Source organism: Boleophthalmus pectinirostris, unplaced genomic scaffold (assembly GCF_026225935.1).
Source record: "Boleophthalmus pectinirostris isolate CB_2022bp ecotype Guang Dong unplaced genomic scaffold, ASM2622593v1 HiC_scaffold_4, whole genome shotgun sequence".
Taxonomy (NCBI): Eukaryota; Metazoa; Chordata; class Actinopteri; order Gobiiformes; family Gobiidae; genus Boleophthalmus; species Boleophthalmus pectinirostris.
Genome location: NW_026571353.1, coordinates 24,194,302 through 24,211,574, shown reverse-complemented (window position 1 = coordinate 24,211,574; position 17,273 = coordinate 24,194,302). Strand labels below are relative to the sequence as shown.

Here is a 17,273-nt window from a genome sequence, read left to right as displayed (position 1 = left end):
TTTGTTTTGTTATACACCCAAGAAATGATTCACTATTGCTATAAGAGCTTGTTACTATGAAAAAAATTGAATAAAAAATATGGTGATGTAGTTTTCTACGTATCCCTTTAGATTAGGGGTGTCCAAACTGTGGCCCAGGGGCCAATAGCAACCCTCAGACCAGCTTTTATTGGCTGAAAAGCTTTCTGCTTAAAATGCCTAATTAATCATAGGCAGTACTGTTTACTGCAAATAGATGAAATTATAACTTCAGCAACATTACACTGCATGATGATGCTATGATGATGCAGCATGATGATGCAGATGCTATGTAAAATCCACCCATCTGAATGATCCGTTACATTGACTACGAATTTTTGGCCCTTGACTTCAAATATGTTTCAAGATGTGGCCCTTGAAACACAAAGTTTGGACACCCCTGCTCTAGATAGAAGTTGGTTGCTGTTTACATCATTGTGACCAATCCTTACAAAACTGCGAGGGGAAAGCTTTGTTTTAATTAAAGCAACACACTGTGATCAAAAAGCAAACAATTTTCAATAGTTTTATGTTGATTCAAAGCAAGTAATTAGATTTTAAGATAGTCAATATAAATATATGCTCATTTAACATTACACATACGGCCAGTTTTTATTTTTTTGGAATGAGAAGCTATATTTTCTTTACTTTTAACGAGTTTACTCAGAACCATGAAAGTTATAAAACACTGACTTTGATGCATAAGAATCTCAGGCTGCTGTAGTTGAGTTAACTATGACACAGACAACTACACTGAATTTTGACCCCCAGAAGTTGCTGTAGTTTGATAGAGACCATAATGTAGTACATAAAATGGGGATGGATTTTGATGCAACCAAAATGTGATCTGAGCACTTTTTATTCCAATGTGAACATAACCTTTTGACTATAACATTTCACATTCTGCAAAGCAAATCACTATAGATCAATCAGTATGCATATTTACATAACATTACTTTACATTACTCTGTACATGTTCCCAAGTAGATTTCTGCACAATGTAAACTTTACACAGTGAAATGAGGAGGGGTCACTGGCTTTGCATTCGCTCCCACAGAGTTTGAGAAACATATTATCACCTCATGCTTTGTGGGTGAAGTCTGTAAGTGCATAGAACAGTTATGCCAAGCCCAGAGAAGTCCAACCAATCCAGGAGTCCACACTGTCTAATAAAAATAATAATAATGATAAAGAAGTACAGTTCCTTCTTTTTCAAATGTCCAAGTGGATAGCAGTGAAATAAGAAAAAAAAATAACAGCATATAAAAATAAATTACATTGAAATATAAGTTGACAGTGTTGCATAGAAAGAGTGACCACAATTGAGAGGGTATAAAACCAATAAATAATAAATAAGCAGTAAATATATATGCAACACTACAATGCAAAAATATCTTTATAAAGTTATGGCTTGTACATAAAGGACAACATTGCAGGTTTGGTGAAATGCCAATGTAATCACAATGTAAAATGCCAAACATAAGAAAATGCTGAATTAAAACTCGAAAACGTTTCTGTTCTGTTAATTATTATGTATATATCTGGATGTATTTTGTATTGACACAGTCCGTCTTCAAAGCGTGACAAGATTTACATTACAGATTTCTACTTTTAAACAATCTCTCTTTCATTTCCTTTATGCCATTATGAATACATGCATCACAAATTTCGGACTTCAGGTCATCGCGCAATGCATACTGGGAAGGATTTTCCGAAAAAAAAGTGAACCGCCATGTTTGTTTTCCCAGTGAGATGGTCTATTGACAAAGCCAGTCTTTTCTAGTCTTTTGAACCATATTGTTTTTATTTCTGGTTCTGATATTGTCATATTTTAGCTTTGGGATTTGGACATCGTAATTGTATGGTTGTTGTATGTCCTAACAGCGGAAAATGGCTCGAGAAATGGGCTTCGGAAATTTGCGAACTTCATAAATGCAAAAGGGAATCAGATCTATGTGACTGCAAACCTCCGTTCAAACTATTTCCCTGCCCAATGAAATAGAAAAGTATTGAAAGGCAAAAGGTGATGGGCAGTATTAATACACAGAAAGGACGAAAAAGGTAACCTTTCACCGCCTAAGAAATCATCCCGAGTTTGCATTTTGTATGTGCAGTACATATCGGTTTGATGCTCATTTTTTCAGAAAATCCTTCCCAGTATTTCCGAAAGTCTGAAATACGTGATGCATGTATAGCAGTGGATCAGGATCTTGGTCTGGACAGGAGTACTTCGCTGGAGGATAAGGCTGTGTTGACTATACTGTAATGATAGAGCACCTGGACATGGGTAGAACATGCAAACTACTGTTGGTGAGAGTGCTTGTGTATCCAGTGGTGGGAGATATCTTGAAAAAAAAAAAAATCATTTGACAACTTTATATTTGCTTGACTCCAAAACACGTATATAATATTTTGTGCAATTCTTTAACCTCAACAATTTACAGGCTTTAACAAAGTGTGACTATAGTCGCCAGGATAATAAAAAATACAGTAAAGGTGTGAGATATTGGCATTTTGCAGCCACATCACTCCAGGGGTGATCTGCATTTATCTCTAATGGTGGAACGTTTAGGAGTTACCATGGTGACACAATGTGCACGTTAGTAAACACTGTCAAATCAAAAAGTTTTAAGATTAGGAGCGTGTGATCAATACAAGCGTTTGTGGTTCTGTTCAGGAGATTTCAGCAAAAAAAAGTGAGTGTGTGTAACTGAAAAACACAGTTGTGACAGTAATGTGACACAAATCAGCTTACCTGTTGTTCCAGCTATGTCAGATCTTTCTGGTCAAATTGTGTTAAAATAAAGCTCAGATTGGTCTAATAAAGCCTCAGACAGAGCAGAGCCTACAGTTATCATCACACCCCCAGAAAATGTTAATATTCGCTGGAAACTATCAGTACTGAAACCATCTGTAATTTTAAAACAATCCTCCATTCACATACTGTACCATTCTCAACCCGGACATTTACCAACACATTTTAGCACATGTGAGACAAATTGCTGTAACATTGTCTGAATATTGTCACCAGGATAATGAAAAATAAATTGAGATATCCATTTCTTGTCGATAGCGCCCACCCTCGCTTGTATAACCATAATGATAACACGCTAGTTCATTACATCTGACCTAATACAGCGCTGAAAAACTGCTCTGACATTGGTGAAGGGGAGAGAAATTCCCCGAGACGACGCCATGTTTGCAGAGGTTGGGAGCTGTATTACACGAGCTGACATTTCAATAGTTTTCCACTTGATCAGAGGATAAATTAATTTGACATTTGGTCTGACAGGTGCTCTGCTCGCCGTCGGCCTTCCCTCCCCGTTTCATTTTTCAGACAGAGCGCCGTGTTTGTTCTGCTGCGTGTGAAGTGGCCAGATCACAGCTATAAAGCCTGCCTCGTTCTGATAAGGTTTTTCTCTGGGAGCCATTTCTAAAAGGCACCCATCAAGCCGTGCAATTTCTCCTGCAAAACACCATCCACAAAATGACAAAATTAAACGTGGTAAAAATCTTAGTTAAACTGCCTATATTACGTTGTTTTCTATGTTATAATGTTGTTTCCTCCTTAACAGCGTGTCTGGAGTTTTGTTTTGTTTCATTCACACATGTTTAACACAAACACGCTGCAAACTGAAAACAATGTGATGTCACGTGGTAATACAGGAAGTGTTCCACTGTGTTTTTAGGTCTATACAATTTCACTAGAATCATTTGGATGATTTCAGGCCTGGAACTGCCAATCTATACTGAACTAAATGTAAAAGGTAACTGTTAACTTGAAAACTATCACTGCATGACATCACAAGGTGGAACAGAGCCTTTTGAACTTTGAAGATGTAGACAGACTAAGGCCCAGGTACAAGGGTATTTTAAAAAATTGAGAGATGTCTTTTTCTTTGTACCCATCTTGTTCACGCAAAGGGGGAATTTGCCTCTGAAAATGAATCTTTCTAAAATCTCCGGCTGGAGTGGAGATTCTGGAAAACTACAGTTTTGTGTTTTGTAAAGTGAGATAAACTGAGTTTTAGGCAGCTGACACTCCAAAAGGGTGACCAGTGTTTACCATTTGCTCTGATGATGATCATGGAAACATTCAGAGTAGCAGTCGCCAGAGACAAATGACGGCTTGGAGGTCAGCAATTTTGCAACTTCTTTAACATATCTGTGGAGAGGTGACCCCACTCAGTAATGCACGTTTTTCAAGGTATTTTTGAGTAATACTTACAGCTGTAATTAAATAAATGCTACAGTTTTGAATCTTATCCAGGTGCTGCCCATAGGCTTGGTGTAGTTATGATGGTGCTCAATGGTGTATTTATGCAGGTTGATGTAAACTAAAACTTTTTTGAAAACGATGCTATGTGCACAATGTTATTTTGGAAAATGGAGGGAGGGAAATATTTGTTTCTCAACATACCCAGCTGTGTGTAAATGTAGCCTAATAAACCAGCATTACTCAAACATGTGTGAATGAAACAAAACACAACTCTGATTATGTTTTTTGATGAAGTAACTGCATTATAACACAGCTTAAAGCTCATAGGATTACATTTTTGTATGTGTAAAAGTATGTGACTTTTAATATAATTTTTTATGTATTTAAAGGTGCTTTACGTAACTTTTTCTTATTGACTTGCTTGAAATGTTCCACATTATGCCATTAAACCTATCTTACATGCATTTATTCATTTATTGGAATTTTTATTGCTCAAAATTGTGTTTAAAAACATAAAGTCTTACAGTAAGTAACTAGGCCTGGTGCTATCTCCTGCTTGTCTTTATGGAGATAGATAACTTAAAGCCATACGGTGGAACATCCCAGGGAAAGCAATAAAATGTCCAAATGTATATAGTGCACCTTTATTGTGGTATAATTAGTTTCTTTACAACATCACTTTAGGCAAACTGCCATTACCCAATTCATATTTTCTTGCAAACCTTATACAGAAGACTATCTGTTCTCCTGTTTGACAAAATGCAGCAATTTTTCTCAAACTAAATTTCTCAAAAGAATAAAAGATCCAAAAATATCTGTGTTTAGCTTGCTCTTCCATCACACCATGGTACCTCACCAATATTGGTAAAACTATAAACTTGGTGGAAAAACAATGTATTTCCCACAATGCACTTCCCATACTGGTAAAAAGGAAGCAAACCATTCAGATCCCCAGGTACATTTTAAATCTCCTTTTTGCACCAACTTTTCTCATAATTTTTGCGGCGTGTGCTGATGCAAGACGATGAACAAAGCAAACAAACATAAACATTCGTCTCTGTGGTCCTCTCCGTGGGCAGGGAGAACAACAAGTACTTCCATAACAGCCGTGTTGGGCCTCAGATGCGATATTTCCACAGCCCACTGCTCCTATGTGCTCAGTGCTGCCCTCTGCTGGTCCGGGCTCAGTCCCTTAATATTCCATGGAGCACCAACCTAACGCCTTTTTCTTTTCCTGTGGCATTTGTGCACGTGTCCACTGCTCCGGCTCCGACTGCGTATGCCGAATATGGAGTTCCAGGAGGAGGAGCGGCTGTAGCTCCTGTAGGAGGAGTAGGAGCGACTGCGGCTGCGACTGGGCCTGTAGGGGGCGCTGCGGGAGCGACTGCGTGTGAACAGGCTGCTCCAGGATGACACGCTGGTGCTGGATGAAGGGCTCCGTCTGAAGTATGGGACCGGGCGTTTCCTGGCACTGGAAGAGAGAAGAGGGTCAAATGTGTTTAAGAAATATGGCAAAAAGAAATGTGAGACGTTACATGTTCATCTCCTCTGTCTCCTTCTTTTGGATACTCAAAATAAGTTATGAATACATGCATCACAAATTTTGGACTTCCGGTCATCATGCAGTGCATACTGTTAAGTATTTTCCGAAAGGGTGAGCATCAAACTGCCATGTTTGTTTTCCCAGTGGAATGCGTGTATTTACAAAGCCAGACTTTTCAAGTCTTTTGAACCATATCGCTTTTGTTTCTGGTTCTGATATTTTCATATTTTAGTTTTGGGATTCGAATCATAATTGTGTGGTTGTTGGATGTCCGAACAGCTGAAAACGGCTCAAGAAACAGGCTTTGGAAGTTTGTGAACTTCATCAATGCAAAAGGGAATCAGATCTATGTGATTACAAACCTCCTTTCAAACTGTTTCCTTTCCCAGTGGAATTGAAAAATAGTGAAAGGCGAAGGTGATGGGCAGCATTGATACACAGGAAGGATGAAAAAGGTAACCTTTGGCTGCCTAAGAAATCATCCTGAGTTTACAACGAACATTTTGTATGTGGAGTGCCGTCAAAGTGGGATCCTGTTTGTTAAGTGAGAGGTACAGAAGACAAGCAGGCTGAGCTGGCACTTTATTGTCCGACTGACTTTCCAGCAAAATCACGTCTTGGTCGCTTTGCAGTGGAAGGTGTTTCTTGACGAACAGCTGGTGCCTTTCGCATTGGCGTTGACTTTTTAAATTCATAATCGAGGTGGAGCGAGGGATCGGGATTTTGCTTTGATGGCGCTCCACATACAAAATGTTGGCTTCAAACTCTGGATGATTTACTCAGTCAGAGGTTACCTTTTTCATCCTTCCTGTGTATCAATACTGTCCATCACCTTTCACTATGTTTCAATCCCACTGGAAAGGGAAACAGTTTGAATGGAGGTTTGCAGTCACACAGATCTGATTCCCTTTTGCAGTAATGGAATTCGCAAACTTCTTTCTTTCTTGAGCCTTCTTCAGCTGTTAGGACATCCAACAACCACACAATTACCATGTCCGAATCCCATAACTAAAATTTGACAATATCAGAACCAGAAAAAAATCGATATGGTTTAAAGACTTGAAAAGACTGGCTTTGTCAATAGACGCATCCCACTGGGAAAACAAACATGGCGGTTCGATGCTCACTTTCTCAGGAAATCCTTCCCAGTATGCATTGCGCAATGACTGGAAGTCCAAAATTCATGATGCATGTATTCACCATAACCAGTCCTACTCTGTCTATCCTAGGAAAAGTTTCAGTGGTAGTCATCTGTATGCTATGTTTTTCAAATATTTTTCATGTTATGTACTACTCCCCAAAAAATCAAGTTTGGCTTACTTTCATGCAGTGGCTCCTTCTCCATCTTCACTAGAGCTCACGCTAACTGCACCGGGACTCGGGGATGGGTGAAGAGCAACGAGAGGTGTATGTGGCAATGTGAGGCGCTTCATTAAATTCGAGTTACTTGGGGTAAACGTGGACAGAATTTTCTTCCCGGGGCACAGTTATACTTAACATACACATTCTTGCCCTTTATTTCAATGAAGGAGAAATAGTGTTGGTATTTCCAGTTTGAAAAGGCTACCTTTGAATGTCCCCGGCTTGTCGCTGCCATTTCTGTTGAGTTTGTCTCATTTAACACTGGGAATAACATACACATGATACGAATTAGCAGCTGTGGCTGAATCGTTTCAAGTTAGGAGGGAGGATTTCGCCCTTTGACCCTTCTAGATTCAATCAGACTGTAGAAGGGACTAGCAGGTGAGGCAAATAACATACAGTATAACTTCTAGCTGCAGAATGTTAATGGCTTCTGGATCAAAGTCAAAACATTTACAAGTCCAAAACATGGTTAAAAGAAGAACCTTTGAAATCATATATAATGAGTTGTAACTGTATACATACAGTTGATTGCTTGTGTTTCTCCGTACGTTATAAAGTAAAGTATAGTGTAGTGTTATAGTAGGCAATTGTCAGTAGGCTGGTAAACCAATAGAAAGAATTACGGCTGCTTATGAGCTCTCTAAAAATCAAGTACTAGCCAACATATTCACACATGGAATGTAGGCCAATATATGGGTATAAGTGTCTTGCCCATGGACACAATAACAATATGAACTGGCTAGAGATGGATTTGAACTATAAGCGACTAATTTAAAGATGTTCAGTGTTCCCCCTGATCCCTGATCCTGTTGCTCAATAATGACTAATAGTAGTAGTAGTAGTAGTAAAGAGAGAGAAAGAGAGAAATTCAAGTTTTGCCGCACTTCTCAGTCGCCTTTGTGTTTCAGTCAAAGGTCTTAGTACAGTTTAACAGGAGGACTGGTCAGTTAAGGTCATAGCAGGTAACTGGAAAAGAAACTTTTATTTATCTGAATAACCATTACCAAATCAAATACAAACATGTTGTGCACTTAAGTCATCAGCCCCATATTCCAGAGCAATGTGGAGCTGCCAGTAAAAGTAATGGTTGTCAGAAGGACATAAACATGGAGGAAGCACACATTCAATGAAGACAGCTGCTGCTATTTTGTGCATATCCTTCAACACAAATTAATTGGGCTACCATCATATGCCAGCCTGTTTTAGACTCCCACTTTCTTTCTGTTTGTCTGTGCTTGTTTGTGTCTCTTTTGGCTGTATCTCTGCCTGGGCTAAAAGCCATTTGCGAAGCATGGCTCATAAAAATCAAAGCAAATGACTCTTGGTTATGAAGAACTGAGGGGGAGTACAATAAAGACAGCAGGTGGTTTGTTCTAGCACAAGGTTTAAAATGCACAGTCTACTGTATGGGTGAAAAACACGTACCTGGTAATGCGGCGTGCTTCCAGGTGGCTTGGCGAGTCTCTTCTTCTCTTCCTCATGGGGGAGTAGGATTTGCGTCTCCTTCTCTTCTTATTTGAATGTGTCACTTTGGACTCTCTGGAGCTAGATGTTCTCCTTCTTTCTCGTAATCTATGAAGCATTGAACAGTGTAAAACATTTGATATTCCAGAGAAGAGAACATGAGATATGGAAATGTGGTTCACCTGTCCATGCTGTGTCTGCAGGAACTTCCCCGGGAGCTGCCTCTGTGCCACAAACTCGAGGAGGAGCTTGGTGAACGGGAATATGAGCTGGACGAGAGATACAATAATACTGAGTTTAGTTGTACCTAAAGAATAAGTCTAGACTTGTAGGTAACACAGATAACATGTGAGGTGTTATGTGAGAATACCTCAGGGCTGGGTCTGCCAATCTAATTACAAATGGTGCTGTGCCTGATTTTTATTGTTTTAAAAAAGTGAAAATCAGAAATAGTTCATCTGAAATGGTTTGCAGTAGTCAAAAGTTAAGTTAACTCATGCCTCCTGAGTATCCTAAAAATTCCCTGTGATAGTGAGTTTATACATGCTTTTTACAGTTTTTTACAACACTGAGACCAAAGTGGAGTTGAGAAAATGCAACGGTTGGCTTCAAGTGTAATGTAAGCTGGTCCCACCTGCACGATGAGAGAGAGACGCTCCGTGAGTAGTGTCTGGAGCTCATGGAGGATCTGCTGCTGCTGCTGCTGGGAGAGCGGCTCCTGTGTGTCCTGGGCTTCCTCCTGCTTCTGTGAGAACAACAGGACTTCACTGACTCCTCCTCTTGACCACAGCCCACAGTCATCTGCTCTCTTCAACACAAAACACAGAAAAATACATTTAACCCGAGAGTTTACATAAGCGTGAACTAATGGAAGACAAACAGCATTCCCTCAACCTTTTATGCTTGAAGCCAGTGTATTAATCCAGATCTAATCAATATCTAAAAAGTAAATATCCAAGTTAAAAGCACAAGCCCAGCTGAAAACAGGGTAGCTTGCTTAAGCTAGAGTTTATGAGCCACCTAGAATAAAAAGGAACACCCAGAGACCAGATAAACATACAGGCTCACTTCAGAAGTTAGTGTTTGGCTGTCTACAGATGAATGCTCTCCTAATTTATTTCTAAGAGAGTTTAAAGTGTTTAGAGTGCTGGTTTCAGTCTAATACTTGACAGCACATTTAAAATAGTGTTCTGACCACTGTAAGAATGTACTGCAATAGGACGGGTTTCTTAAGGTCAGTTATGATTATGGATGATTATAGACCTTTTCTTAATCAGCACTGAAAAGGCCTTTAGAGGCTATTGTGTATTTTTCGTGGTACAGGTAACTGGGGTGCACAGAGGAAAACTACACACACGGAGAGAGCATGCAAATTTCAACAGCACCTTGGAGTCAAACCCAGGACCATCTTGTTATCAGACACAAGAAGGTGAGGTGGCGGGTACAGCATTTACCTTACTTTATATAATTACATTACAAACCTATATATCAACATCCATATTAGGCCTTTTTTTTTTTTTGAAGTGCTAATTTCTGCATCACCATTAGACAAATGTGGTTGACTGCCTAGGGCCCCTAAACAATTGCCCTCAGTGCCATTAATGGCCGAGGCTTCAGAGCAATTAGATTTTTCTTTCTTTAATATGAGATTAAATAAGAGTATTTAACTTTTAAACAATAATAATAATAATAATCATATGTAATGGATGTAAACAAAAATGTAATTGTACTAGCAAAAAATAAAACTTCCTAAGTAATAATACAAGTTTCCAATCCATCGCAATTCAAATAAATGGAGATATGCATGTCTCAAGAACAATGGGAAAAAATAGACAATTAAAAAAAAACCCAAAAAAAACAGAAAAAACAATGCATTATAATGAGGGCCCCAAACTCAAGTTCGCCTAGGGCCCCCAAATTACTAACTCCGGCACTGTGCCCATTCAAGCTCACCATTATTATCATGATTGTATTAATAAATTGTTTACAGTCTGATATTGCTCCATTTATTTTTTATTTTTTTGTATGTGCCCTCACTGCTGCCTTACCTCTTGCTGTTGGGGCTGAAGACGCTGGTAGACAGGCTGTCTTCTCTGTATGTTTTGCACAGGGAGTCGTAGCTCGTGACAGAATTCCCTGAATCTGAGCCGTTGTCCCTGTCGGTAAACTTGTGCTTGTCCGGAGAGGCCAGGCGCTGCGCACTGTGGCTCCTCTTCCGCTCGCACACGGCCGTTTTACAAGATGGCGGCGATGAAGTGTCATTCCCCGAGTCGTAATCATGCCTCGGCTTCAAAATCAACTCAGTGTCTTTTGCCTCCAAGACCTGACTCCCGGATTTTGAAGATAACATCTGCAAATAGGCACACACATGTTCAAGCTTAAAGTCAGGAGTGCAGTTTCATACATGTCACTACAGCTCATTTTGATTTCATTGTCTCTGTCAATATAAAAATCACATAATCCTTCTGCTTCCCTTTTTATTCAGTATAAAAACTTTGAAAGATAAACATCATGCAAATTTAAAGCATGCGATCACCCTTATTTAAAGAGAGGACTAAACTAAATTAATATAAATTATCAAAAACTAACAGAGAAAGTTTATACTAAAATAATTATTTGTCAAGAAATAAAGGACAGAAAAAGAAAGCGTGGTGAGATCTACAGCTCTATAAGTCACGTTAAGAGAGGAGAGAAACAAGAGCCCCATAGAAAAGCCTTTGTTAAAGAACATTGAACGGACATCACAGAATGGGTTGTATGTGAAAAGAAAAGGACTGCAGCCGTCAGTCTAACTACAAGGCCTCAGATCAGATCAGACAGGCACCAGTGCTCTGTCTCCTCTGCAGCTAAAACAGCCTGCACCGAGCCTACAGTAAAGCCCTCAATCTGCGGACAGCATCCACTTACCAATCAAGATTTCCTCCTTAAGTAGGTAAGGTGTAAGAAAAAAGGAAGAGCGGGCAACATAAGTGCATCATTAGAGTTGTGAATTGCAAGAAAAATACAGTATCCCTCTTTTTAAACCTGGAATGGTGTGAGGCGTCTTCTGCCACTTTCTACATTGCAAAAGAAAATGTGAATCTGTCAACTGTACAAAGATTATCTCCGCTCATCCAAGTAGCTTCTTATGACAGGGTTCTGCTAAGTCACTGCCTTAAAGATTCACTGTGTAACTTTTCTGGTGGAGGTCCATGGAGATGTTGTTGCTTTGTCTGGAATGTCCCAATATGGCAGGGGTATCAAACTCAAATTCACAGAGAGCCGGAAGTAAAAACTGGGACTAAGTTGTGGCCAAACTAAAAATTTCAACAACATCTGCATGTACTTTTTCTTCTTTCGAGATATGTAATCTTAAACCTTCTTTCGTATTAAAATAAATGTTTAATAATAGTTTTGCTTAAATACTGAATCCAGAACAAACACAATAATAACAAAATTTTTAATAAATGTCTCTATAGTCTATCTGTAGCCGGTGGACAGCTCTAATAGATATTTGATATGATTTTGTGGGCCAAATATAATTATATCACGGGTCAAATTTGGCCCCTGAGCCTGAGTTTGACATGTCTGCAATATGGCATTATCTTATATTTACCCAATAACATGGGTTTTTATTGACTTCAAAACCTGCATTCTTACGCTGAGTGGGCTCGCCTCTCCACAGATTTGACATCTACCTTGGCTCTGTAGCATTACCTGCTGTCTATGTAGCAATAAATAAGAGTAATGACATACTGTGGAACATTCCAGACAACTCCATGGAGAGAAGCTGGTGATGGACCCTCCATGAACAGTTAAACAGTACGCTCCAAGGAACTAATTACATTGAAACACACCCTAGTTGTCAACAGTAAGGAGTATCTGTTATTCGTTTATTTAAAAACCCTAAGGTGTGAACTGTCTCATGAGCCATGTGATACATTTTTGAACAATTATGCAAAAATATCCCTTAGGATGGCAATCACTTACCAGAACCTTGTCACAAATGAATAAGCTGCTTGGATGTGTGGCGAAATGTATTCAGTCTAAAAAAAAAGTCCAGTTAACAGAAGTCAATGTTCTTTTGCGATGGAGCCAACCGGGACGACTGAGGGATTACACAGACTGCTTTTTACATTGTTTCTGTGGATTTAATCATTGTTTTGAAAGGTTTATTGCTTTAAATGTCAGGTAAAAGACAGTGGCAATGAACACAGCCCGAGTTGATAAAGCTGTGATCTCTCAAATCAATGTGCTGATAGTAAATCGTCACTGTCCTTGTGTTTGCACATCTAAAGTTCATAAAATATAGAGCAGCTCCCAGAAGGGCAATAAAGTATATATCACCTTGACTTTTTAATATAGTTTATTCAGTTATTCCCTTAACCTTTCTCTTATTTTTATCACTTATGTTCCCATCAAATAAAGCAGCAAATCAAAACAAACGTTATCTCTCATGCCCACCTTTTCTCAAAACATATTAGACAAATTCCACATACAGTCTTTATATGAGGCCTCAGTGTTTAAATAGCAGTGATACAGTACAGGCCTTTAGCTCTGACGCTAGTTGTGACGCCTGACATAATCCAATATATGGGTTCATTTATTGAATCAGAATGAAAAGCCTGTGGTGTGTAATTAAAACATTCATCTGCACAATTAGCATAATTTAATGATCGCCCCAGAGAAACTTCATACATTTTATAGCCCACTAAGCTTGAGACACAGGGTTTAAGGACAGTGCCTTTATAAAATACCTATTTCCTTTATCCTCAGGACTTGGAAGCTCATGCTCAAAGTCACTGCAGAAGTTTTCTCATAAGAAATACTTCTGTAGTTGGGAGTTTTTATTGAACACATGTCCTTAGATATAATTAATATTCAGATCCTTTCGTTTTAAGTTTAGTTTTGGTTTTCATTTGACCTCAAAAGTCCAACCATGACTGATGTATCCAGAGTTCAGAGACAAGTTATGAAACGTCACATTGCAATGGCATTAAAGGTAAATTATGTAACTTTACTGGTGGATGGTCCGCCAACAGACCAATGTACAGGTCAAATTTGTGCATAGAAAACCCTCTGCAGTAAGAATGCATATTTCTGAAGATATTTTTTAATTAACTGATACAACTAAATAAATAATTGCCAAACTGTGGAACATCTTCATGACAAAAAGCAGGTATCAGACCTTCCTCTAGAAAGCACATCGCCAACAGCTATTGGGATATTGTTAATGGGTTCCACATTTTTTGTTTTTTTGCTTGTTGTGTCATTTTTATATTGAATATCAGTTGAGTTAGTTGAATTTGGAACTCATAAGCTCCAAGTGTAAAACATCTAGTCATTTAAAGCTCTCTTTAAACAAAACATGTTCCAGTCTACGTCATTCAGGTGATTCAGGTGTAATTGACAAACATTAAGAAGTACTTACGCTGTGAGCCGAGAGGATGGAGTGGTACTTTGGAGCACTCTCTGAGCTGGGAGGAGATCTCCACTTGAGCTGAGTTTTGTCCAGATCCCCAAACACCTGCTGCACCACGGACTTCTGCAGATGGTGTCTACAGAAACAGTCGGCAAAGAAACAGTCTCAGAGACATTTAGAATTGATGGAAAATAGCTTAAAGGGGCCATGTTACTCTATTTTCTGATCTATGCTATAATGTCAAAACATACCTAGAGGTGTTTTGTTTCATTCACAGATTTAACACACAAATCCTGCATTTTTAGGCTCTGTTCTCTCAAACGGAAAACACACTTGTGATGTTATGTGGTAATACAGAAAGTGCTCCACTGTGTTTTTTAACTCCACACACTCACTCATTTGGATCATTTCCGCCCTGGAATTGACAATCTCTACTGAACAAAAGGTAAAGGGTGCTGTTGACTTGGAATTATTACTACATGACATCACAAGGTGGAACAGAGCATTTCGAGCTCTGGAGAGATAAACAGACTAAGAATAAAGGATTGAACTAATAATAAAAGGACTTAACGTTGAGAATAAAACTTTAGGGGTCAGGAGTGCTACTTGAATGTACAGAGATTGTGCAGAATTGTCCTCTTGTTGCTCTTCAGTGTAGGGACCACTCTCAAATACAAAGTTGAAAAAGCTGAGGCACTTAAAAAATACAATATAATTAAAAGTCTTTAATTCCACATGGCAGATAAAGTTAAAATCCCACCAATGTATTTCGGTCCTTCCACCTTCATCAGCGTAAACTCAAGATGGCTATCACAGTGCAGATTTAAAGTAATAGGTATAGGTCACATGTTTACAGTGGGCGGGCCACAGTCCCCTGGTGCATGATGGGATATATAGGCTAAACAGATTTTAGTTACAAGCTGTTTAAGATAAGATATAATACAAGATACAGGATATAAATAATACAATTCCCAAGAACCAATACATAGAATAATATAAAGTATAAAAATAAATATAGTGCAAAAAAAAAATAAAAAAAAAACAAAAAATACAAAAGTGCTAAAGATATAACATGTATAATTTGTATAATATATTAGAGTGCTAGTCTTAAAGAGTTTCATGCAGACAAAGATGTTAAAATTAGAAACAGATTGCACATTCAAAGCTTGTGGTTTTAAAGGAAGGGGGAGAAATCTAACTCTCCATTGAGACCTGGAAACTGGGTAGCCTTGAGAGTGTAGATTCAGTAGGACTCTCTCTTTAAACTCTCTCTAAACTCTGAGTATTTATTTGACGAGATAACCACATTATAACTTAATGCTCACAAGAGTCAAGTCTGTATTATATAGGACCTTAAAAATAGAGCTTGAGAATTTCAGAGACTGGAACCAGAACGTCATTAAAGGCTATAGATTGTCAGTCCTTGATAATATGCCATGGTAAATATATAGTATTCAGGCATTTTCATATTGCACATTGATCTGAGTTGGGGCAGTTCCCTGTGCCTCTGTGATAAGAGGCAGCAGTGGGAGTCCTGCCTCTGTCTTATCAGTCATCTATGCGGAGTGACCACGAGCAGCGGCAATGGGCTGATAAGATGAAGAGGTTTAAGAAGAGAGAGACAGGGAGAGAGGGGGAGAGAGGAGGTACAGTGGGGGGCACAGGGGGTTCAGAGGGAGAGAGCAGGGGGGGTAAAGAGGGGGGGGCATGGTTCTCACCTGTCCTCTGGGGACGACTGACAGGAGGATGCCTCTGATGGAGACCTGTGATAGCGATGTCTCCTCCGACCATGGCTCCTGGAGCTGAGGAGCACACAACAGTAAAGAAACACTGGATGATGTCCACACTATTGTTGATAAAACATTAACTAAACAGTAAACATTCATTTATTCATTCAACTTTCATCCTGGTGGCAAGTCTGTGTTTTTTAGTCTTGTTTTAGCTGCAGTATACATTTTTGTTTGAAGAGATGCCAAGGAAGACCATCCAATAAAATATTACCCACTTACACAAATTAGAACAAAACAAAACAAACAAAGACTATGCCCATGGCACGGTGTCTAGTTCTTAGAATTTGGAAATGGTAATTGTTGTAGAAGTTTTCAGCTTGTCCAAGAAAGGGTAGAAGTAAGAGGCTGGAGATGGATGACTTAAGCAGGAGAAGTTTATTTACCATCAATAATACAAGCCCAGGGGGACTTGAAAACATAGTATGTTTTCCAAAAGTGAACATAGTATGATCTTTGAGTGTTCAAGCCCCTTGACTCTGCTTCCAAAGGAGGCGGTTTATAAAGCAAATGTGGTGAGACTCTGAAGGCCACAAGGCACCAGTTAGACAACAATATGCCACAATTTAGATAGCGGTTTGCCAATGGTATGCCAAGGCAAGATCATGGTGTAAATATAGCTTTTGTGAGTCAATGTTAAACTGAGACGTACGTCGAGGATAAATTACTTAAATTCTCTTACAGTAATTACTGTTACATTTTTCTAGGCACACATCTATACTATCTATACCAAGCTATAGCCACAGCTGCCATGGGGCTGGTTATGGTTGGTTAAATGTAAAATTCCAAACAGATATCACGCCAATGACTGTCGCAGAGATATGTCTCTCCCTCCATTATCCCAGCAGCACAACTGTTAGCCAACCCAGTCTCTCCATCTCCTCCTACTCACTATTTTCACGCACAAATTATACCTTTTTGTTACCACATTGATGGCACCAAAGTTTATCTGTTCAATAATGTCCTCAATGCACATGATTCAATAGTCTGTTTAAGTCTCTGCTGGCTGAAATTCCTCTGTAAATATTAATTACATTATACGGACAACTCCCAGCTAAGGCTATAAATCTCAAAATCCCACTGCTAACAGACAGTTTTCTTTCCTCACTTTGTGCCAGACTAAAAAACATCTGCATGGCCCTGTTACATGATATGGTTCACTTGAGGGATCCGCGTGGTGTTTGAAATGCGAGCGTACATCTTACGCGTGAAGCGGAGTGGTGATAAAGAGAACAGAGGAGGACAGACTTGTACAGAGCCCGGCTGTAGCTGTGGCTTTGTACTAACAGAGCTGCTCCGTGCTTACAAACAACACGCCGCTCATCCACAGTCCAATTATGAAATGATGCAAGATCACAGCATGAAATTGGTTTCTCTTAGCCTCTGTCACCCTCTCTCTGTGCCTCTCTCTTTTTCCTCTCTGTCCCCTGCCCATGTCTCTCTCTCTCACTGTTTCTTTTTCTGTCTGTCTCGATT

At 39.2% G+C, this 17,273-nt stretch overlaps 1 protein-coding gene across 1 annotated transcript in view; it reads right to left on the bottom strand.

The window, feature by feature from the left end:
* Positions 1-5,452: 5,452 nt before the first annotated feature.
* Positions 5,453-17,273, bottom strand: part of srrm4 (serine/arginine repetitive matrix 4) — a 90,857-nt gene continuing 79,036 nt past the window's right edge. The window contains exons 7-13 of the mRNA XM_020919100.2: positions 15,729-15,812; positions 14,020-14,146; positions 10,658-10,959; positions 9,244-9,415; positions 8,802-8,878; positions 8,571-8,717; positions 5,453-5,708 (exon numbers count right to left, since the gene is read on the bottom strand). Of these exons, the coding sequence (XP_020774759.1) occupies positions 5,453-5,708; positions 8,571-8,717; positions 8,802-8,878; positions 9,244-9,415; positions 10,658-10,959; positions 14,020-14,146; positions 15,729-15,812 (1,165 nt within the window). The remainder of the gene's footprint in view (positions 5,709-8,570; positions 8,718-8,801; positions 8,879-9,243; positions 9,416-10,657; positions 10,960-14,019; positions 14,147-15,728; positions 15,813-17,273) is intronic.